This window comes from Carassius carassius, chromosome 17 (assembly GCF_963082965.1).
Source record: "Carassius carassius chromosome 17, fCarCar2.1, whole genome shotgun sequence".
NCBI lineage: Eukaryota > Metazoa > Chordata > Actinopteri > Cypriniformes > Cyprinidae > Carassius > Carassius carassius.
The window spans coordinates 2,829,626-2,853,474 of NC_081771.1; the positions used below are offsets into that span (position 1 = coordinate 2,829,626).

Consider the following 23,849-nt stretch of genomic DNA (forward strand, 5'->3'; position numbering starts at 1 on the left):
CGATGTGCAGCACTCTTTGCTGTGTTGCACACATGCAAAAGCACTGATAAATCATACAGGTGACTATCCAGATGATACAATGTAAGCCTGGGTTTCGTTAAGCTATTTAAAATGGTGTATGTGTGCAATAGCAGTTTAATTACACTGATATCAGCGCTGGACTGTAACCATTTCTCACTGACTGCAGAGACTTTGACATGGGACTGCAGGCCTATATGTACATTTTAAGATGACTTATCTATAGTACCTATAGGAAAGATAAAGCTGAGTACTTTCTGATGGTGTTGTTTTTTTAAATCATTCCATACTAGTTTAGCATGAACTGCATACTAGAAATATGAACAATACCCATCATAAATTAGGTAGGTGAATACTTAAGGGTCCCACTTAAACTGTAGACCATAGTCAAGTGACTGTTCAGCTGATGAAATGTCAGTCAACTCAGATTTGAAAAGTGCAAATTGTAAAAAGTACAGTGTTTAACAGTTTTTGTTCTTCTAAATGCTATTTAAGAAATGATATTTAAGAGATTTTCCATCCTGGTGCCAAACTATCACAAATAATCAGATGCAATAACCATAGCAACAACATGCTGAGCCCTTTAGAAGAGCGACAGAACATAACGATTGACATAATTTCTCATTTTTGTTAATTTACATCGAGATACACATAGGTTACGTTATACCACAGTTTGTTTTTGAAAATCCTAGCATAGTTTTACAAACTACATTTCCTTACAACTTTACTGATATATGAACTTGTGTACATCTAAAATAGTGATAAATGTTGACGGTTGTTTATGTTTTGCGATAAAATGCCTGATAGAGATTGCCAAGGAAAGCGCGAACGTGCGTTCTGCTGGCGAACTGTTTGGCGACAAGTGATATGTTCTGATGTATGTCATCTAAGTTTATTTATTCAGTACTACAACTTCTTCACTGTGTTACACAAAACAGTGCAACTTCTCAAGTTTCTACATTTGGCTAATCACTTTCAGATTGTGAAGCCTCACCTCAGGTGATCCTAGTTTTGTGCATGACTCACTTAAGTATCTGTAGTAACATGTTTTAATTTCATTTAACCCTGTAGGCCCTAGAGGTAACATTTTATAATTATCTGCTATTAAAATTTTGCTAGCTAATGTGTTTGGTTTTTCAATCCATTAATATAATAATGGGCAGTTAGGCCGATAACAAACAAATGCAAAAGTGCCAAGTATGCTAGTGATAACTAAGGCTTCTTGTCTTTTTATTTAACTTACTGAATCCTGATGAAAACTGATGAGGGTAAGAATGATCAAGCACATTAAAAACTTGCAAATTGTTTAATCATGCTTTTTTTTACATTAATGTTTTATGCTAAAAATCAATGTAGAAATACAGGAAAACCAAGGAAGAAAAGTAATTAAGAGTATACTAGTTTGGTACATTCTCAAATTTACAGTCAAGTCTTACTTACCCTGATGTTTATCAGAATAATTTGCTTTTGGAAATCTGCCCATAAAGTGAATTCTAGTGAAACACCGACTTTAATTTAAGTGGAAAAAACAATTGTACATAACTGTTTTCTAACGTTTTCAACATTCTTGAACATATATGTCATTCTCAGATTTTAATCTTATAGTCATCGGCAAATTTTGTGTCACATTTTCAACAGAATATATTCTGGAAAGTGTTAGTGGGAAAACAGGTAGCCTACTCTTCATTACTTTCTGCAGAGCAGACCTTTCTTAATTTTCTTTTAGCTACTTCACTTATACAAAATTGCGATGACCACAGGAGCCAGAAAATAAATGATCATCTTGCACCATGAATGACGTCACTAGTTCCTGTCATAAAATGTTTGGTTTGCTAATTTTGGATTTCAAAGGATATTTATCCTCAACACCACTTCCTACTTGACAGCCTTTTATGAGGGTACATCTACACATAAATAAACCTATGCCCAAAAGGCACTATTCCTAATGCTTTCAAATTCCATCATGGAGAAGTCTGATGGATTATGGATTGAACCCAACTCAAACTCTGGCTTTCATGTGCAAAGACTCTTTCACAATGAGCCACTGACAGCATCAAGTGAGTTCTAGGTGTGCATGTTTTTGACAAATGGATCAACTGAACTTCATCATAAACGGACACCTTTGGCGTTGGAAGTAACCTTTCTGTCCATAAATGGTTATATGGTGCATGAGAAAGTTGTTTCAAAGTAAGACGGTGAAAAGAGTACATATACCTGCAATCTTTCTAACTGCCATGCAAATGAACGCCCTCTGGGAAATGTCCTAGACAAACAAAAATACTGAGGAGCGCAGAGTAAACCTTTGTTTGGAGCAAGACATTCCACAATTTCCCAGTTCTTATCTGAGCAGTCGTCACTCTACAGTCTGGAAATAACATTCAAACCTGTGTTAACCTGCTATAGATTTGGACTTTCACAGTAAAAGTATTTAAACTTTTAACTTCTAAAGAAGTCTGTGGAATAACATGTAAAATGATGGTCTGATATCCAGTCATTCTCTCTCTCTCTCTCTCTCTCTCTCTCTCTCTTTATTTTCTATTATCAATAAAGTCCGTATTAAGTGTGTGTGTGTGTGTGTGTGTGTGTGTGTGTGTGTGTGTGTGTGTGTGTGTGTGTGCGTGTGCGTGTGCGTGTGTGTGTGTGTGTGCGTGTGTGTGTGTGTGTGGTTTGCATTGGTGTGTCTGTTTAACTGTGCAAACATTTTGGCATGCTGCGTGCTTGCAGATTTACCATCAGCACATTGACGCACAAACTCTCAAACTCAAAAGCGCAGAAATATCTGGAGACGTAGTTTGTGTTTTGCATCAAAATTTGTATCCAAAAGAAACACTTTGAACAGTTATATATCTGTACCATAACATCTGCACATAGATAAATATAACATTAAAGGAAGGCATGTATTTTTACACATATGCATCTTTCTAACAGATTTGCTTCTTCATATTTAGAAAGAGCATCATGAAAATGAATTATATTTGGCATAAATACATTTACTGATTAAATTGTTCAAATTTATATAATTTTCTTTATGCAAAAGCTAATTTTCCTATGGTGTGATATTTTCATTTATTCTGGTGTGACATTTTTATTTGACCAGTTTGTATATACTCCACATACAATGTTTTATATATTTTGCAGAGACGTATTCTATAAAATTTCTTTCTTTCTTTTGGTTCTATGATTTTGTGCACATGCACCAATAATAAAAAAAAAACTATAGACCCAAATAAAATAAAAATTCAAAAAACATCTAGGCCATCTTGCCATATTTTCCTCCTATCATATTTCTCAGAACTGTTGTCATTTAAGATTAAAAACCGGATGTCAGACATTTAATCAGGCAGTTCCTCTGGTAACTGTGTCTTTCCTCCTGTGAGGGTGGGGGTTAGTGGTCCACAACAACGGACTGGCATGTCAAACGCCTTCAGGCTGGGAATGGGGCTCTGAGACAATGTTTACACAACTTAATAAGGCCTGTGTATAAAAGTGCGATGGGAGTCAATGAAGCAGGCATTCCTTCACTAACTCTTACTTGAAGTCTTGAGCACACCCACATCAGGTGCACTCACTCACACACACACACGCTCTTGTAACTAGCAGTATTAGTCATTGAGGTTAGTAATGTGGCACTGCACAATTCCAGCGTGTCGCGTTCCCTGTTGAGTCTGTAGGAGGCATAGAATTAGACCCACATTTGAGAAACAAGCAGAAACCAACGGAATCAAGCAGAGGCCTTCCTGATCGCACCTCCAACACTGTCTTCACCTGGACAGGTAAGTCTGCACAGCTACCTCCTATCAACCCAATTTCAAGGGCAACAAACCTGTTATTGCTATTTTTATCTGTATTTATAAGGAAAAGCTAATATTTTGTAGTGTGCATCACCAGTCAACAGTTTCAGACACATCTGACTGAATTTCTAACTTTAAAAACCTTCTGCATACCCAGCTAACAGTGAACATGATCTCAATTATGAACAAATATTCATTCTAGTAATGTTAATACAACATCTGTTCAAAGTTATAACATCCTCAAACCATTAGCAATAAAAAATATTCTTTATGCATTGTTTATGTAATGTTTTTCTGAAAAATGTGGGATATTTGTCTATGGTGGTTTAGAGAATATTCAAAAGTAATGTTCCTATAATGTTTGCAAAATAATAAAATAAAACGTTCCTCCTTTAACTTTGCGTTAAACATTCACATAATAAAGAAAATTATTTTATTTTATAATTTTTTTGTGTGTTTTAACATTTTAATAGCTTAATGGCAATGTTAGCACAACAACATGTTTTTGCAAACGCTTGAGTGCTTTGAATTCGTTTTGACTACACCTAAATTGTGGCTATAAATGAATACAAAATAAATAAAAAACTATGCAAAACAATTACAATTGCATGCGAAAAAGCCTAATTGCACATGACTTTACTATTCTTGTCAAATTAAGAAATTGGTCATAATAAAGGAGGAGGCATGTCCAAACATTTGACCGGTAATGCAGTTTTTTGTGTGGCAAAACACACAAATGCATTCATAAATATACGTATTTGAGTTCTCCATGCAACCAAGCAATCAGCCTTATCACCAGCTCATGTCATTGACAGAGGCTGATATGAATTCAGATGATTCTAATGCACCTGTTCTCAAGAATGACACAGTTCACCTGTCGCTCACATGCGATTTAGATAGATAAAAATTAGAAGGTGTAAAGCTCTTAGGTTTTCGAATGTCATCTGGCTGGCCTCCAGAACACCACCAGCAAACCACAAATGACTGTTTTTTTCCCCTGAAGGGAAAAGTGCAAGTGACTTGTGCTCTGGCTCTCATCCAAATCCTTCAGAAGAAGAAAAGAGCTCAATTCCCAAAGGCAAAAGTAAAGTTTCTATTGATTTTCATTGAGGCTAAGCACGGTATTGTGACTACACTGTAATGTAACATTGTATTGAGTGACTAGGACTAAACTGATTATTGAGTTTTGTTTGTGAGTTAGCTTATAGCAAATGTCGACTTTTCCTTAAAGCAATGGATCAAAAATATCATGTTCCAGACTTGCATGACTTCTAATTTTACTATTTTCTTTTGTTTAAAAAAAAAAACATAAGAGTCTATATATAACTTAAAATATAGTGCATGCATTGCATAAACTAGCCTACTTTTACACTGCAAAAATATGTATATATATATATATATATAATATATTTGATTTTGCAGTATTTTATTTATTCTTTGTCATTTCTTAAGCTTGACGGTAAAATTACAATTTGCCTTTGTTATGTGGAAAACTAAATTACGGATTGGGACAACACGCAAATGACAGAGTTTTCTTTATTTTTAAGTGAGCTATTCTTTTAAAAATGAGACATTTGATTCTAGTCTTTTGCTTCAAGCGAGATTGTAGATAACCTAAATCAGACAATTGTCTGAGAAAACTTGGCGCAGGTACATCACACCTGCTCTGGATGTTGAGTAATGAAGAAATCCCCTGTACGATTCCACTTGATCTTAAAGCTTCCAGAATGAATCAGAGATACTTATCAAAGGCGACTCTCAGCGGTTGAGTGACTTAATATGGGACTTTGCATATTACCAAGCCATGCCAGTTTTTGTTCAAACAGCTGTGTGGGTTGTGTGTAAAGAAATGATGGCAAAATTCAATGTTTTTACAGTCTTACAGGATAGATGGTGGACTTATAATGTCACAGAACAATGCAACAAATTTGCATTGTCATTATAAATCAGTGAAAGACGTGCCACAGCATCTCTAATCTTTAAAACCATAATTTCCTTACTATTGTGGCCCAATAATTCCAATCTGAGTTTGTAAATGAAACAATAATATGAACATTCATATAGCCTATAGGCTGTGACATAAGGTATACTATAAAAATATATTTTGGCTCAGAAACACTTTAGACACTTAAAACACATTTAAATGTCAGATGTCTTATGGTTTTGACATGGGCTTTTCACACTTGAAATAGGGCCTAGTTAACCCTGGGTCATTCTAATGCCAGGTAAACATAATCCTGAGTTATCTTGATACACGTTTCATAGTGTTCATAATTTACCCGTGGTTAACACTTAATCTTGGGTATCAATAAACTTGTACACTGTAAGTTCCTAAACTCAGTGTTAATGTTCTCATTTGCATATTTGCGAAGTCAGTGTCACTTACTGAACTTAACTTAACCCTGGGTGATCTGCTTTTAACCCCGGCTAAAAAGAATTTCCCAGATGTATATTCAAGGAAAACTTGAAAGGGCAGTAGCTATGTAATATGATAACGTCCATTGGTAGATGTAGCTAAACATGTAGCATGCTGTGTTTGTCCGATCAATTACACTTACACAGCAAATATGTAAATAAGAACATTAACACGGTTTTAATTATGTACAGTCATCTTAGTGACATGACATTCAGCCAAGTATGGTGACCCATACTCAGAATTCGTGCTCTGCATTTAACCCATCCGAAGTGCACACACACAGAGCAGTGAACAGACACACACACTGTGAGCACACACCCGGAGCAGCGGGCATCATTTATGCTGCGGCGCCCGGGGAGCAGTTGGGGGTTCAATGCCTTGCTCAAGGGCACTTAAGTCGTGGTATTGAAGGTGGAGAGAGAACTGTACATGCACTCCCCCCACCTACAATTCCTGCCGGCCCGAGACTCGAACTCACAACCTTTCGATTGCAAGTCCGACTCTCTAACCATTAGGTCACAACTTCCCCGAATGTAGGTCTATACCCATTTGTCAATAAAACAAAAGAGCAGTGTGAACCCTGAATCACGAGCAGGGTTTGAAATGACCCAGGGTTAACTAAATTAATCGAAATTCAAAATTGACAATGGTTTTATTATAGTAACAATATAGTAGGTTAATTGTTTTTTGGCAGACTGCTTACCATTTGTATAACCACAGTTTTACTACAAATACCACGGTTAAACAATGGTTAGTATAGTAAAACCATGGTTAAATTTTGGTCAATATGGTTTTACTGTTATAACCATGGTTTTTGGTTTTATTTGGAGTAAAGCCGAAATTTTCGAAAAATAACCCAGGTTTAAGCTCAGTCTGAAAACCCATACTGATGTTTAGTCAATTTTAAGTGTGCTATATAAGACTCTAATTTTGGGGGCCACTATATGTGGATATGAGCATTTGTAGCCAGCATTTTGACCTTGTATAATGTTTTTATTGGTTCTGCCGATGGTTTTTCAGAATCAGCCAGTCGTTGTGCGACACATCACTGGAGCTCAGTCATATGGTGGGAGAGCCACTGCACTAATTGCTTGTAATGATTGCCAAATCTTTTATGTCCTTATGATGTGAACAAGCTGAGTATTGCGCAGCTGTTATTAAAACCCTGCAGTCGACGGAGCATTTATTCCAGTAAGAAACGTTTGCTTTGAGCATGGCATGTGCACACTTGTACACAACCTAATAGACTCATTGAGCGGTGAGACTCGTTATTAATAGGTAATGTTTTGCTATTGAACTGAGCCATGCTGGTTGCTATGCTGGGAGAGATTCCAACACAAAAGAAAATTAGAAGAACTAGAAGAAAATGAATCCTAACTGGGTACTCTGTTTAATTAATAAGAAAATTATGTCACAATGCAAATATAAAATCTTTTATTTTCTTTCCTGCATAATTTTAAAACAAGTACACCATTCGTAAATCATTCTTTTTTTTCTTTCTTTCTTAAGTTTTTTATAATTTATTTTCTCTTCTGTGTGCATCATGCATAAATGAATCACTATAACTGAAGTCTATTTTAGGATATTTATAAATTTCTATGATAAAGCTTTTTTTCTTTAATTTACACTTTAATTTATTTTTTAATCACTGCAATATGACAAAAAACATATAATTTATTATTATCATTTATTTCCTTTCCTGTATGCTTTTTAGAGAAGTGCACCATGCATGAATACAGCAGGTGTAGTGTGACTGCTGGGAAGGACCAGTGTTGTGTCTTCTGGTGTGAAACACTGACAAACAGTGGTTATTTAGCACTGAATGCTGCTGACCTGGCAAATGGAGCGGCTCTTAACCCTTCCAAAATGAATTTTAGAGTCTTTAACCAAACTCATTTAAGGATCAGTCATGGGCCTAATCCCGTGCCTGGGGAGCGTGTTTGCATCTCCTCACCACTGCTTTTTCTCCACTGGCCAGCGTCAATATGACTAAATGTGCCTGTCTAATGGGCTTATCACAAGCTGTTGCAAGCAACAGTGGACACTAGGTTACAGACATGAAACTAAGCCGGCTCCAAAAGCACGCTCCAGCTTTTTCTTTGGAGAGGAGAGGGAGGGGTGTGTGAAAGCAGCAGGCGTTTGGAGATGAGGACGGGGATTCCTTGAAGGATAACTTCATTTCCTTTAGGGTTTACTCCAGGCCAGCTTCAAAGATACGGGCCGGGGCCTCCGTTTGTGTTTGCATACAGAGATGTGAAAGAGCGAGAGACAAATGGTTTGACCTCTGACCCTCTGCCATTCCATCGCCGCGTCCAACGTGATGCATGCAGCAGAAGCAGTGCAGTTTTGACACGTTTTACTACTTGAAGTCTTGACAAATGAAATGTATGGTTGTCATACATCCTGGAATAAAAAAAATTAAATTAACTTTTCATAAAACAAAAAATAAATCAATAAATGTACTTAATTTGTTATTATTGTTTATAAAAAAATGTTTTATTAAATTAAATTAAAATATCATTTCATAAAAATCATTTCTTAACATTAGTTAGCATGAACCTACAATGAAAAATACTTATTATATTTTCATTAATAAGCCTTTAAAAAGCTTAATACTTATTTTATTTAAACATTATTTATTATTATTTACTTGATTTCCTTACTTTTTCCATTTGTGTGTGTCATCTGAGACACTGTTGTCTGTTTGTTCTATGTTTAGCAAAATACGTGAAATAAAGTATTGTTTAAAAAGAAGCTTGATGAGTACTAAATGTATTGTTAGTTGTTAGTCAATGCATTAACTACTGTGAAATAACTGCAGTTTCCACAATATACATTAGACAAGACGGGGGAAAAAATTGAAAATGCAAAGATTAATGTTTGTGATTTTAAAACATTATAAATGTATTATAGAGTTGAATTTAAAAGGTCATGTTTTGAAAGCTTTTAAAAATGAGGTAAAAGTCAACTGAGAGACACAATAAAAGGTTTAAGCCATTATAATCCATCCTTTATAAGCTGAATGATTGTTTTCTTTTTATACCTCTTTTCCTCCGCTATCGCTGGGTGTGGAGCGATCTCACCATTTTATGAACGACGGCAGTGGTGTGTCCAAACAAACGGAGGTTGTCCGAGAACATGTGTTAGATGGGGAATGTCCTGTAGACATACGCTCTAATGACAACAGATTACTGACAAACACGTCTTACTCTCCATCTGTGCCGTGAACTTTAAATCAAACTATTACACACACATATTTACTTATGAAGAGAGGAGTACGCCCCAAAAATACCCTCACGGGATCTATATGTGAAACTTTTATGGCTAGCAATAAAACGTCTGTCTGTGCAAGAAGATACAGAAATCAGAGAGCTGGTCATCGTTTACTCATGCTGATCCAAACCTGTGTGACTTACGCAAAACACAAAAGAAGAGCATTTGATTTCGAAATGATGACCGAAGTTTCATTTTTAGGTGAACTGTCCCTTTAAGACTGGAGAAAATAAATAAAAAAATACTTGTGAACCATCTGTTTCTGCTTTAACAAATGCAACTGTGACATTTGAACATTTAAAGTTGTATTTTTGTGTTGTGTTTGTTCGTTCCGACAGCCTCTCATTGGCTGCCTGTGATGTTCTTCATGTAATGTAGAGGCCCTGACAAGACCTTCATGATTTATGATGCTCATGTTGTCTTTTACAGAGAATATTTTACAGCTTTCTTGCATTCCTCAGAGTAGTTTCTTAGATGCCCCAAGACATATTTTAAAATTACACAGCCTTCATTCAAAGAACAGCTTATTTTTTTTAGGAAAGGTTCAGCGTCAGCGCATTTGCATGATTGTAGAAACCTTTGCATGGGAAAGAACCACTCAAAAGATATAGTACAGTTTATTAATCATTTGATTTAGCTCGTTCGTTTTAATTTTTTTAAGTATTGATAATTTTAATAGATTATTTAAATAGATTTTTAACATTTATTTCCGTTAGTTGCCAAGACAATATTTCTAATTTAAATTAGTTTTTCATTTACTGTTTATATATTTTGTTTTTGAATTACTGAAAAATATATTTTTAGATTATTATTTGCTTTTGACATTTCTAATTAGTTAATTTATAATCAATTTTAGTTTGAGCTATTTTATATGAACAAAAAATACATTTTATTTAATAAATGAATAAATATTTTTTTTACATATCAAAATATTATTTTAATATTAATTGAAACTAAAATATATACATTTTTCATCTATTATTTATATTTGTACAGCTTTATTTCAATAGCTGAGAACAGTTTTTAACAGTTTTAGTTAACAATATCATCCAAAACAGCTTGTTGTCTTTGTTCTTTTTGCTTGTTTTTCCTGCAATATCTCTTGCATTTCACTTTAAGGCATATTTCGCTTCTGTAGATGACTGTTTCAAGACAAACTGTTTAGGAAACTCTTGTTTTCAGTCGGCAGTTTAAAAAGATGTTTCCTTGTGGCTATTCGTGCTTCCGAAGCATAATGATCTTCCAGTGAACTTGTAACCCGAGCTGCTCTTTCCTTCAAGCAATCTTCCCACCTTTTGTGTCTTTACCTTCTGGCCACTGGAGATAGATATCAGCTCCAGCCCCGCCTCTGCTGTCATCTTACATCTGATGCATCTTTTCCTCTTTGCGATTTGATTAAAAACTCATGCTGACACAGGAGACAGGAGACTGGGGACGGCACCTTGAAAGCAGTCCTCCAAACCGTTGCTCTGTTTCAGTGTCAGTCACCATTCTGTACAAGTGACCCATGAGTAAGTGACTCAGTCAAATCCAGTTTGCTTCCCCCATGCTGCACTGACTTTCTGCGTTCACTCCCATTCATCCTGAAAGCCTTAAAAACAGAAACAGCATCACTTAGGCTCAGAGTTTTCTTTGGGTTAGATGAGTTGCTTGGCTATGAAGCACCAAAACCTTCAAGAACCAGCAGTTTGCTGAATGTTCTGGTGTACGGCGTCTCTTTCACACACTACATAGACATACAATTGTATAATATCGAGGTGTATGGTTTAATAACAACTCTTCTCTTTGATTTCTGCAGGAGATAATGGCCAGTCCTGTCCGAATCCAGTCAGACAGCGCTGTTCTTCAGCCGCCGCACTCCACAGGCTTCACCGAGAGCTCGCTGGCCCTTCTCAAGCGAGAAGATGGCTTGGAGATGAACGACCACAAACCCCGTCTTGACGGCTCGGACCGAGGACATCCGGGACTCTATCTGTCCTGCTTTGACATGCTGTTCACCGAGGATGCTGCCTGGCTGGTGAGGGTGTCGGATTCATCCACATCCGCGGGCGTCGGGCCCAGACTGGAGCCGTGTCAGGAGCCAGAGCAGTGTCCGGTGATCGACAGCCCCGGGCTGGGAGCCTCGCCGCTGTCTCCTACTCTGGAGGAACAGGTGGAGGAGCGATCTTTAGAACAGGTGCAAAGCCTGGTAGTGGGAGAAGTTCTGAAGGACATTGAGACTGCTTGCAAACTTCTCAACATCACACCAGGTAATCATTTTAATCTTTCCAATTAGGGTGCAAAAAATCTAAATAGTGAGAAAATCACCTTTAAAGTTGTCCAAATGAAGTCCTTAGCAATGCATATTACTAATCAAAAATTCCGTTTGGGTATATTTATGGTAGGAAATGGACAAAATATCTTCATGGAACATGATCTTTCTTAATTTGATTATTGGCATAAAAGAAAATATCGATAATTTTGACCCATATTATTGGCTATTGGGACAAATATACCCTTGCGACTTAAGACTTGAGGTTCTGTGGTCCAGGGTCACTTATATCAAAATATGAATATTATTTAAATTAAATGAATTAACTTTTAAACAATTGTTAAAATAATAAAATATAATATAATAACATAATTATTAATTATGTCATATATTTACGTATATACATATACATATATATATATATATGTATATATATATATATATATATATATATATATATATATATATATATGAAAATATAAATATTATTTCAATTAAATTAATTAACTATTCAAATGATTAAATATTACCTTTTAAATTATTAAATACATTTAAAATGACACACATTTCAAAGAAAACATTAATCAAACATTATTTTAATTAATAAAGATAATAAGATATAAGATATTTATATATTTAAGAAATATTAATATAGTAAAATAAAATATTACAATAAATTGTTAAATGTTTATATATTGGTCTTTTTGTTGCCACATTTTACAACGAGTAGAAAATATTTGTCGCTTTCATTCCATGTATTTACTGTTTAATGTTTATGTCAAATATTCCTCAAAATTAAAGATGTTTAGGCAAAAGATAAGATACGATTTTACAATCTTAAATTGCAAAATAAGATAAGCAGCTTTTATAATATATAACAAAGACATGATAAAAGTCATTTATTGATGCCAGATACATACAAATAATGTGTTTAGACAATATTAAACTGCTATAAATTCAAATTTTGTTTACATTACTTTAAGATTATAATTCGATATGCCAGTATATCATGCATATTCACATGTTATCAATATATTAAGGTCAAATATGTCTGTAAAATACATTCCGAATGTGTTCACAGATAAAAAACATTTAGTAACACACTCATGACACGTCTCGTTCACAGCCTCCGCAGTAAAACACAACATGCTGATATTATCATGACGTTTATTCAAATGAACAACTCGCCATTCATCACTCCTGTTCAATGTGAGTGACAGACAGATCTGAGTTATGATTGAGCCGAGCAAACAGTCATAATGAAACTGTTAGAAAAGGCCTTTGACTCCCGCAGCCCTGAAGGCAGCTGAAAGCACATAGACCAGGATCTGCCTAATCCACCGGAGTTTCACTAATGTGCTGAGAGCCTTCCTTTAGGACATTCGAACCCCTCCCGTATAACGATGATGAGCTGCAAACATTCAAATACGTATTGTTTTCAAATACCTGTGCATCTTAAAATAGCTCATAATTGTCAGCAGCATGTCATATTACAACTGATTTATCGATTTGTCCCTATTTTACAAGCACGTTCATGCAATTTGTGGTATCATGCTAAATTTTGCGTCTTTATTTAGTCACACCACCTTACGTAAACACCCATCCCCACTGTTTGCTCTTCTGAATGGCGCTCTCCGTCACTAAGACATTTGGAATCAGTCCAAACAGCTCTGAATGCCAACAGTGTGTTTTGTCAGAGATGGCTGAGCTCTCCAGACTGAAGACTTATTTGATCTGATCTTTCAGACCCGATGGAGTGGAATTGTGGGAACGTTCAGAAGTGGCTGTTGTGGACGGAGCATCTCTACAGGCTCCCGCAGGTGGGGAAGGCCTTCCAGGACCTGGATGGCAAAGATTTATGCTCCATGAGCGAGGAAGACTTCCGACAGCGTTCGCCTCAGTGCAGCGAAACTTTACATGCACATCTGGATATCTGGAAATCAGGTGAAATACAAATAGTCTGATAAAAAGCATTTACTACGGTACATGCAAATGACTGTTTGAATTTAGGGCTGTGCATAATTCAGAATATAAGAATTCACTCCCTTTCATTTAATCAGTGTGAATTTGAATTGAATTAGCCAAACAGGAAGTTGAATCAGATTTCGAACGGCAGGAAACGTATTAAAATACGATTTAAAAAATACAGTATAGCACGGTGACAGTGTTGTTATTGTTAACAAAAACTAAAACTATTCAATATTGTTTTCAGTAATTGAAAAAAAAATAGGCTAAAAACTTTCAACTTAAAAACATTAAATGCAAATGAGAAATGTTCTAATTTTTTTAAATGTACTAAAACTAAATCTGAAATGAAATAAGTTAAAGCTGAATAGAAATACTTAAAAAGTAATCAAATTCAAAACAACACATAACAAAATCACTAAAAAGTAAACTAAAAATTCTAATAACATTATGTGAATGTTAAAAAGCAGTCATAATATTAATAAATATTTTTTGCTATTTTCTGTGATAATAATAACACCTATTTATTATCTTATACTGTATGTGCACTTCATTTTTAATGATATGATTACAGGTAATTCATAATGAAAAATATGATTTCTTGATTATTTCATTATTAAAAACAACTTTCACCAGCTCTTTTATTTAATTCTATTCCTTTTTAATTCCATTTTCAGAAATTGTATTATATAAGGCAGTCTTAACTCAGTCCTGTAAGCTGAATGTTTGCATGCATGTGTATTCATGCTGCAGTTCTCTCTCTTTTTGTGCATTCAGCTGCTTGGATGAAGGAAAGATGTTCCGGTGGAGAGACCAGGATGAGAGGTATGTCACAGAAACACCACTGAAGATACCAATATACAGAAAAATGCCATGGCATTACCTTACAAATAGACCACAGACAGAGCATAGTACTAGTGAAAGCAAATGACTGTCATTGTCAGCTAATGATTAACCAGTTCAGATCAGATCAATTAATGCCAATAAACAACAGAGGTTATCTTAAGACATTTTCCATAAAGAATTTTCATTGACACTTGTAAACTTGTACAAATATTCTGGCAATGTCATGATACTGATGCTTACAATATACATATACCATTTAATTTCCATGGAAGTGTTATTATTGTTAACTCAAACTAAAACTATTACTAACTGTTTTTGTTACTTAAAGTACTGAAAATATATATATAAAAAATAATAATAAAGCTAAATAGAAAAAATAGAGACGACCATGATGATGATGATGATGATTTAATTACTAAATTACATTAGTACATTTAGTCTAGATGGAAATAGGGGTCCACGCGCACCCCCCGGCTTTTTTTATGCCGTGTGTGAAATTTTTACATTTTTTTCAAAAAGTGTCTGTTTTCATAATCTGCCAGGTACCAAGCTGAAATAATGTCCCAAGGATTTCTTTTTTAACCCTTTGCTGCACCCGACCGGAACCCGAAAAAAACAAAAAATGATATAGAAAGTGGCATAACATTAGAAGTAAACAACATACAGAGACAAATGAACACATTTTCCCATACAATTCTGACCCCAGGAATTTAATGGAATGGTTATTTTTGACATTTGACAACATATTGACCTTATTTCTGGACAAAAATAGAAAAAAATGGCCAAAGATGTGTAGAGGATCAACTATTTTTTCGTTTTCTCAAGCGCATAGGGTGATTTTTTTTCCACAACCTGTTATTTCTTTATCATTCAAGTGTCTATTTTAAGATTAAATTGGGTACCAAGCTGAAATAATGTCCAAAATGCTTTATTTTTAACCCTTTGCACCAAACCCGAAAAATCTAAATATGATATAAAGTGGCATAACTTTTGATGTAAACAACTCAAAGAGACAAATGGACACATTTTTCAATACAATTCTGACCCCAGAAATTGTTATTTGTCATGTTTTATAACATCTTGACCATCTGTGGTCAAAAAGAGCAAAATAAGGTAATTTGACAGCGTTTTTATTATACTTAGCAGCCTGAAATAGGGTTTATTTGAAACTTTTACTTCACCTATCCTGAACCTGAAGATATTTAAAATAGTCTTACTTTTGAAAAAATTTAAAAAATAAATAAATAAATAAAAAACTACAGAAAAAATCCAAAAAGGTCCAAAAAGTTGACTGAGAAACTGCAAGTATTTTAATTTGGGGGCTTTGCAGTTGGCAGTTGGTGGTCGTCGGTTCGAACCTGCAGATCGCCATCTCCCACTGCTCTCTCTTTTGGAAAAATTTAAGTAAGTATTTGAAACTATAATTAAGATATACCTTTGTAGTCATAACTTAAAGTGATTTTTCAACAGTTTTTACTATAATCACAGGCTTTTGGAAATCGAATCTGTATTCTTGACTAGCAGTGTTGGTAGCTTAGTTGGGTGGGGGATATGAGATATGAGACTCTGTGAAGACGTCAGTTCACCATACCACATGAGGGATATTTCTGAACAGATTCCATTGAAATTAGAGGACTTGTCTTTGGATATAATTGGCTATCACCAATAATGCTATAAAAGCTTTACAGGGAAAATAGATTGTTTACAAGTGTCAAAGGCTTCTACATCTGGTGAATCATTATCATTGAAAAGGGACTCTCTGCGCCATGTCAAATTCAGTCATGCTTCTTGAAGCTGCTTCTTGAAGTTGGTCAGCTGTTCCAAGTTTGTATGCACATCCAACTGCTTCGTCTACAGTAATGCTGAGCTGAATATGAGGTTCAACTTAATACACCCATGTTGTTGCACCTTGGAGAATGTGACTTCATGAGAGATGTCTTTGTCTCCCTGTAACCGTCTTGTCAATTTCTCACTGCGGTATTCAGGATTAGGAAAACCTTGATTTTCCAATGTCTTCATGTACAAGTTGCACATGGATCTTAGATGGACAACCTCTTTGCATTCAATCACATTCCTAAGAATGTAATCCTTTACCACACAATATGACTTGTTATGTGCTGCTATCTTCTGGGCCTGCAGGCTGTCAGTGTTGTCTGCTGCCTTTTCTACTCTCTCCCTTCCACGCTCATGGGTTTGGTACTCTGTGTTGAAGTTGTTTCTGCATGATGGATGATACTTAGCTTCCACTGCAAAAAGGTCCTTGCCCTGCACCTTGCGATAAAGAGCCTCTTTCTTTAATTCCTGTGCCCTAGGTTCAATAACTTTCCAGCCTGGTTCCTTGTGTTTCCAACTCTGAAACTTTGTAAGCTCTTCAGTCTTGCCCTTGAACTTGGATTTTGCTTTGTCACAGAAAATGCACTGATTGGGAAACAAGAAGGAACACCTTCTTGGAGCTCCTTCAGATTGAACTGACCCTGATTTGACATGGCGCAGAGAGTCCCTTTTCAATGATAATGATTCACCAGATGTAGAAGCCTTTGACACTTGTAAACGATCTACACTCACCTAAAGGATTATTAGGAACACCTGTTTAATTTCTCATTAATGCAATTATCTAATCAACCAATCACATGGCAGTTGCTTCAATGCATTTAGGGGTGTGGTCCTGGTCAAGACAATCTCCTGAACTCCAAACTGAATGTCAGAATGGGAAAGAAAGGTGATTTAAGCAATTTTGAATGTGGCATGGTTGTTGGTGCCAGACGGGCCGGTCTGAGTATTTCACAATCTGCTCAGTTACTGGGATTTTCACGCAAAACCATTTCTAGGGTTTACGAAGAATGGTGTGAAAAGGGAAAAACATCCAGTATGTGGCAGTCCTGTGGGCGAAAATTACTTGTTGATGCTAGAGGTCAGAGGAGAATGGGCCGACTGATTCAAGCTGATAGATAAGCAACTTTGACTGAAATAACCACTCGTTATAACTGATTTATGCAGAAAAGCATTTGTGAAGCCACAACACGCACAACCTTGAGGCGGATGGGCTACAACAGCAGAAGACTCCACTGGATACCACTCGTCTCCACTACAAATGGGAAAAAGAGGCTACAATTTGCATGAGCACACCAAAATTGGACAGTTGAAGACAGTTGTTGCCTGGTCTGATGAGTCTCTGATGATTTCTGTTGAGACATTCAGATGGTAGAGTCAGAATTTGGCGTAAACAGAATGAGGACATGGATCCATCATGCCTTGTTACCACTGTGCAGGCTGGTGGTGATGGTGTAATGGTGTGGGGGATGTTTTCTTGGTACACTTTAGGCCCCTTAGTGCCAATTGGGCATCGTTTAAATGCCACGGCCTACCTGAGCATTGTTTCTGACCATGTCCATCCCTTTATGACCACCATGTACCCATCCTCCGATGGCTACTTCCAGCAGGATAATGCACCATGTCACAAAGCTTGAATCATTTCAAATTGGTTTCTTGAACATGACAATGAATTCACTGTACTAAAATGGCCCCCACAGTCACCAGATCTCAACCCAATAGAGCATCTTTGGGATGTAGTGGAATGGGATCTTCATGCCCTGGATGTGCATCCCACAAATCTCCATCAACTGCAAGATGCTATCCTATCAATATGGGCCAACATCTCTAAAGAATGCTTTCAGCACCTTGTTGAATCAATGCCACGTATAATTAAGGCAGTTCTGAAGGTGAAAGGGGGTCAAACACAGTATTAGTATGGTGTTCCTAATAATCCTTTAGGTGTATTTTCCCTGTAAAGCTTTTATAGCAGTATTGGTGATAGCCAATTGTATCCAAAGACAAGTCCTCTAATTTCAATGGAATCTGTTCACAAATATCCCTCATGTGTTATGGTGAACTGACGTCTTTACAGAGTCTCATATACTGTGTAGATATGATAGCTTCTTGCTTGCCCCCCCCCCCCCCTGCATGTGTTGAGTGTGGTAAAATTACCATACTCAGAAAGAGTTGAGACATGTAAAATACATGTTAGGGAATGAATCCTCTTTGGAGGCACTTCAGCTGTGTTACAATTTTCCCCTTCGTAAGTATGTATAAAGTATTGAGCCTGAAAAAAAAAAAAAAAACTTTAGCTAGTAGCTACCAACTAAGCTACCAACACTGCTAGTCAAGAATACAGATTCGATTTCCAAAAGCCTGTGATTATAGTAAAAACTGTTGAAAAATCACTTTATGTTATGACAACAAAGGTATTTCTTAATTATAGTTTCAAATACTTACTTAAATTTTTCCAAAAGAGAGAGCAGTGGGAGATGGCGATCTGCAGGTTCGAACCGACGACCACCAACTGCCAACTGCAAAGCCCCCAAATTAAAATACTTGCAGTTTCTCAGTCAACTTTTTGGACCTTTTTGGATTTTTTTCTGTAGTTATTTATTTATTTATTTATTTAAATTTAAGTTAATTTGCTTTGTTTTGTTTACTTCAAAAGTAAAACTATTTTAAATATCTTCAGTTTCAGGATAGGTGAAGTAAAAAAAAAAAAACCTATTTCAGGCTGCTAAGTATAATAAAACGCTGTCAAATGAACTTTCTTTGCTCTTTTTGACCACAGATGGTCAAGATGTTATAAAACATGACAAATAACAATTTCTGGGGTCAGAATTGTATTGAAAAATGTGTCCATTTGTCTCTGTGAGTTGTTTACATCAAAAGTTATTTATATTTAGATTTTACGGGTTTGGTGCAAAGGGTTAAAAATAAAGCATTTTGGACATTATTTCAGCTTGGTACCCAATTTAATCTTAAAACAGACACTAGAATGATAAAGAAATTACAGGTTGTAAAAAAAAAAGAATCACCCTATGCACTTGAGAAAACGAAAAAATAGTTGATCCTCTACACATCTTTGGCCATTTTTTTGCGATTTTTGTCCAGAAATAAGGTCAATATGTTGTCAAATGTCAAAAATAACCATTCCATTAAATTCCTGGGGTCAGAATTGTATGGAAAAATGTGTTCATTTGTCTCTGTATGTTGTTTACTTCTAATGTTATTGCCACTTTCTATATCATTATTTGATTTTTCGGGTTCCGGTCGGGTGCAGCAGAGGGTTAAAAAAGAACCCCTTGGGACATTATTTCAGCTTGGTACCTGGCAGATTATGAAAATAGACACTTTAAGGATTTTTAAAAATCAGGTGGCACAAAAAAAGCCGGGGGGTGCGCGTGGACCCCTATTTCCATCTAGACTAATTACTAAAACTCTAAAAATAAAGCTAGTTCAAAATATGAATAAATACTATAATATTATATATAATACTAACACTGGTCCATGATACATGTTGATTTATATTTTCTTTAAATTGCACTTTCACTCCTTCTGTCCCGCAAACTGTGTGTCACAAAACAAAACAGAACACTCCCATTATAATCAGTGAAGGGAGGTGAAATGATTGACAGAACATGCTTGTGTCACGCATCTTTAGAACAGACATTCTTGTTGTTTTTTGAGCTCTGTCACATGCTTGTAGTATAGATATAAATGCATTTTTTTTAATAAAAAGGGTAGCTCTGGCTATGATCTATTCTGACTAAATTTTGTTTTTTATTATGTCTTATTACCTGAAATGTAACTATAATGTAATACCTGTGCGTGTGTTCGTGCGTGTTGTCTCACAGAAGGTGAAGAGCTGTGGTCTGAAGCGGATTCGTCTTGTTCTGGTCAGCCGATCCATCTGTGGCAGTTTCTCAGAGAACTTCTGCTCAAACCTCATAGTTACGGACGCTGCATCCGCTGGCTGAATAAAGAGAAAGGTGAGGACATGACAGCTCTCCTGCACAATAATGGATGCCCACGGTCTGTTAAAATTAGGCCACACTTTCCATGCACATTTAAATGAAAGTTTGCTGAGGTATTTCCAAGATGCATTCTTAAAAAAGAATGGCTCCAAGAAAAACCTTTCCATTCCACAAAAGGCTCTTTATAGTGTTTTTTTTTATTATTCTTAAAATGTTATTCAATCTATGACAGATGGACAAGTGCTTCTATGGAATTGCTGCGAAAACCTATTTTGGAATCGTTATTTTTAAGAGTGACAATGGAAAAAGTTTCTTTCTTGTATTAAAATGTTCTCCACACTAAGAAAAACAGGTTTTTTTTTTTTTTTGAACTGGTCATTTAAGGATTCTTTGAGGAACCAGAAATTGTTCTTCAATGGCATTGCTGGACCTTTTTATGAATGTACACATGTCCAAAAACATTGTAGTACCACTCTGCTATTTGGTGTGTGACCAAAACAACTTACCTCAAGCCATAACAGACGTGTTTGGGATGTGTGTCTTCACAGGGATCTTCAAAATCGAAGATTCGGCTCACGTGGCGCGTCTCTGGGGTTTGAGGAAGAACCGTCCGGCTATGAACTATGACAAACTCAGCCGCTCTATTCGGCAGTACTATAAAAAGGGCATCATCCGCAAGCCAGATGTCTCACAAAGACTAGTCTATCAGTTCGTCCATCCGGTCTAAGAGCGATGGTGAACTCGACCTCTGAGAACCGACAAGCCCTCCTGCACATCTCCTGAGGCTACTTCTGGGTTTTGCATGACAGTGAAACCAAGAAAGATGCAAGCAAGTTCCAAGACACAATTGTGCTTGGAAACGTCCGATGTGTACTTGCACTCTTTTAAAAACTCCTGTGTGTGTTAAAATGTAGTATCAGCTTTGCACTGCTACTTTCTGTTACTTTAAGAAAAGCCTGTCAAATAAATGATGATGTTTAACAGAAGCCCTCTAAGAGAGATTTAGTAGATATTCTTTGAAGTATGTTACAGTTTACTCGCATGGTCTGCCTGTCAGCTAACACGCAGCGTGTGAATCTCTGAGCAAACCTTGGTTTCCCTGCCCATGATTTGCAGTGGAAAGACTGGAGTTTGCATTAATCTCTGGCTGCCACCCAGCAAACATCCCCTTTTTTTCTGGTTTGTGATTAATTGCACTGCAAACCTTTCAAGTCCGCCCATGTGAACTTTCTCCACTTTCTTCAGTAATCGGCCACCTTTGCACGCACCTCCCTGCTCACGTCACATTGCACACTGATGCAAACGAGGGCTTATAGCAGCCTGTGGATTTTCATACACTGCATTTGTCCTGTGTGTTGTAACGGTAAATTGACAGGTTTAAGTCAGGAAGTCTGAGTTTAGCAGAGAAAGTCATTTGGAGCCTGAGAGAGGTTTGGTTTCTATTGTGGCTCTTGTATTTTTGTAAATCTCTATTGTGAAGTCTAAACTAGAAGAGTCATTTGAAAACAGTTGCTTCCACTAATGCCGTCATTACAAAATATTATCTGTAATTATACAATTATATTAAAGCTGAGAGGTCATTTTTCATGTACATTCAATTGTTGTTCCTAATGCATTTCTTTATTAAATATTCTTTTTTGCATCCTGTTGTGTCTCACAAAAGATTTAATTTAAGACATGTTTATTTTGCAATATTTTTTGTCTTCCATGACAATTAATATTTCTTCCAAATACTTAATACCATTATGCAACCAGAGATTTTTTTTTTGCTTTTATATATAAATATTATACATTACATATATAATTTCATTATTTTCTTGTAATATTAATTATTTTGAGTTTGTTATGTTTGAGATTTTTTCTGCTGAGATGTAAATAAAATTAAGACAATTTTCAGACTAAATATTTTACATTTATTCAATGCATACAATTTACATATTGAATTTCATCATTTCAATATTTTTATTCTAATAATACCTTTTTTGTATTTTTATGAATAATTATATTTTTAATGAAAAATAGTAATTAATCAAATCTAAAAAAATATATTTTTCTCTTTTCTTTAAGAGAAATATTCTTATTTTTCTAGCTAGCAATTTTGAGGCGAAATATGGCTGATTTACTCTATATTATTGTACACTATAATCAGACTAGTACAACCCGAATTCCGGAAAAGTTGGGACGTTTTTTAAATTTTAATAAAATGAAAACGAAAAGACTTTCAAATCACATGAGCTTATATTTTATTCACAATAGAACATAGATAACATAGCAAATGTTTAAACTGAGAAAGTTTACAATTTTATGCACAAAATGAGCTCATTTCAATTTTGATTTCTGCTACAGGTCTCAAAATAGTTGGGACGGGGCATGTTTACCATGGTGTAGCATCTCCTTTTCTTTTCAAAACAGTTTGAAGACGTCTGGGCATTGAGGCTATGAGTTGCTGGAGTTTTGCTGTTGGAATTTGGTCCCATTCTTGCCTTATATAGATTTCCAGCTGCTGAAGAGTTCGTGGTCGTCTTTGACGTATTTTTCGTTTAATGATGCGCCAAATGTTCTCTATAGGTGAAAGATCTGGACTGCAGGCAGGCCAGGTTAGCACCCGGACTCTTCTACGACGAAGCCATGCTGTTGTTATAGCTGCAGTATGTGGTTTTGCATTGTCCTGCTGAAATAAACAAGGCCTTCCCTGAAATAGACGTTGTTTGGAGGGAAGCATGCTCTAAAACCTTTATATACCTTTCAGCATTCACAGAGCCTTCCAAAACATGCAAGCTGCCCATACCGTATGCACTTATGCACCCTCATACCATCAGAGATGCTGGCTTTTGAACTGAACGCTGATAACATGCTGGAAGGTCTCCCTCCTCTTTAGCCCGGAGGACACGGCGTCCGTGATTTCCAACAAGAATGTCAAATTTGGACTCGTCTGACCATAAAACACTATTCCACTTTGAAATAGTCCATTTTAAATGAGCCTTGGCCCACAGGACACGACGGCGCTTCTGGACCATGTTCACATATGGCTTCCTTTTTGCATGATAGAGCTTTAGTTGGCATCTGCTGATGGCACGGCGGATTGTGTTTACCGACAGTGGTTTCTGAAAGTATTCCTGGGCCCATTTAGTAATGTCATTGACACAATCATGCCGATGAGTGATGCAGTGTCGTCTGAGAGCCCGAAGACCACGGGCATCCAATAAAGGTCTCCGGCCTTGTCCCTTACGCACAGAGATTTCTCCAGTTTCTCTGAATCTTTTGATGATGTTATGCACTGTAGATGATGAGATTTGCAAAGCCTTTGCAATTTGACGTTGAGGAACATTGTTTTTAAAGTTTTCCACAATTTTTTTACGCAGTCTTTCACAGATTGGAGAGCCTCTGCCCATCTTTACTTCTGAGAGACTCTGCTTCTCTAAGACAAAGCTTTTATAGCTAATCATGTTACAGACCTGATATCAATTAACTTAATTAATCACTAGATGTTCTCCCAG

The 23,849-nt window shown here is 36.1% G+C and overlaps 1 protein-coding gene across 2 annotated transcripts; it reads left to right on the forward strand.

Annotated features, from left to right (window-relative positions):
- The first annotated feature begins 3,543 nt into the window (after positions 1–3,543).
- Positions 3,544–21,994, forward strand: LOC132160754 (SAM pointed domain-containing Ets transcription factor). Of its 2 annotated transcripts, none has more exons than XM_059570432.1 (6): positions 3,544–3,791; positions 11,297–11,747; positions 13,496–13,693; positions 14,492–14,539; positions 20,233–20,367; positions 20,901–21,994. In XM_059570432.1, exons 2-6 carry the CDS (start codon positions 11,303–11,305, stop codon positions 21,077–21,079), a joined length of 1,005 nt encoding a protein of 334 aa, XP_059426415.1. In that variant the 5' UTR covers positions 3,544–3,791; positions 11,297–11,302; the 3' UTR covers positions 21,080–21,994. The 2 variants fall into 2 exon arrangements, with proteins under 2 accessions (XP_059426415.1, XP_059426416.1); XM_059570433.1 differs by lacking the exon at positions 3,544–3,791 and adding an exon at positions 10,720–11,203.
- Positions 21,995–23,849: the final 1,855 nt, after the last annotated feature.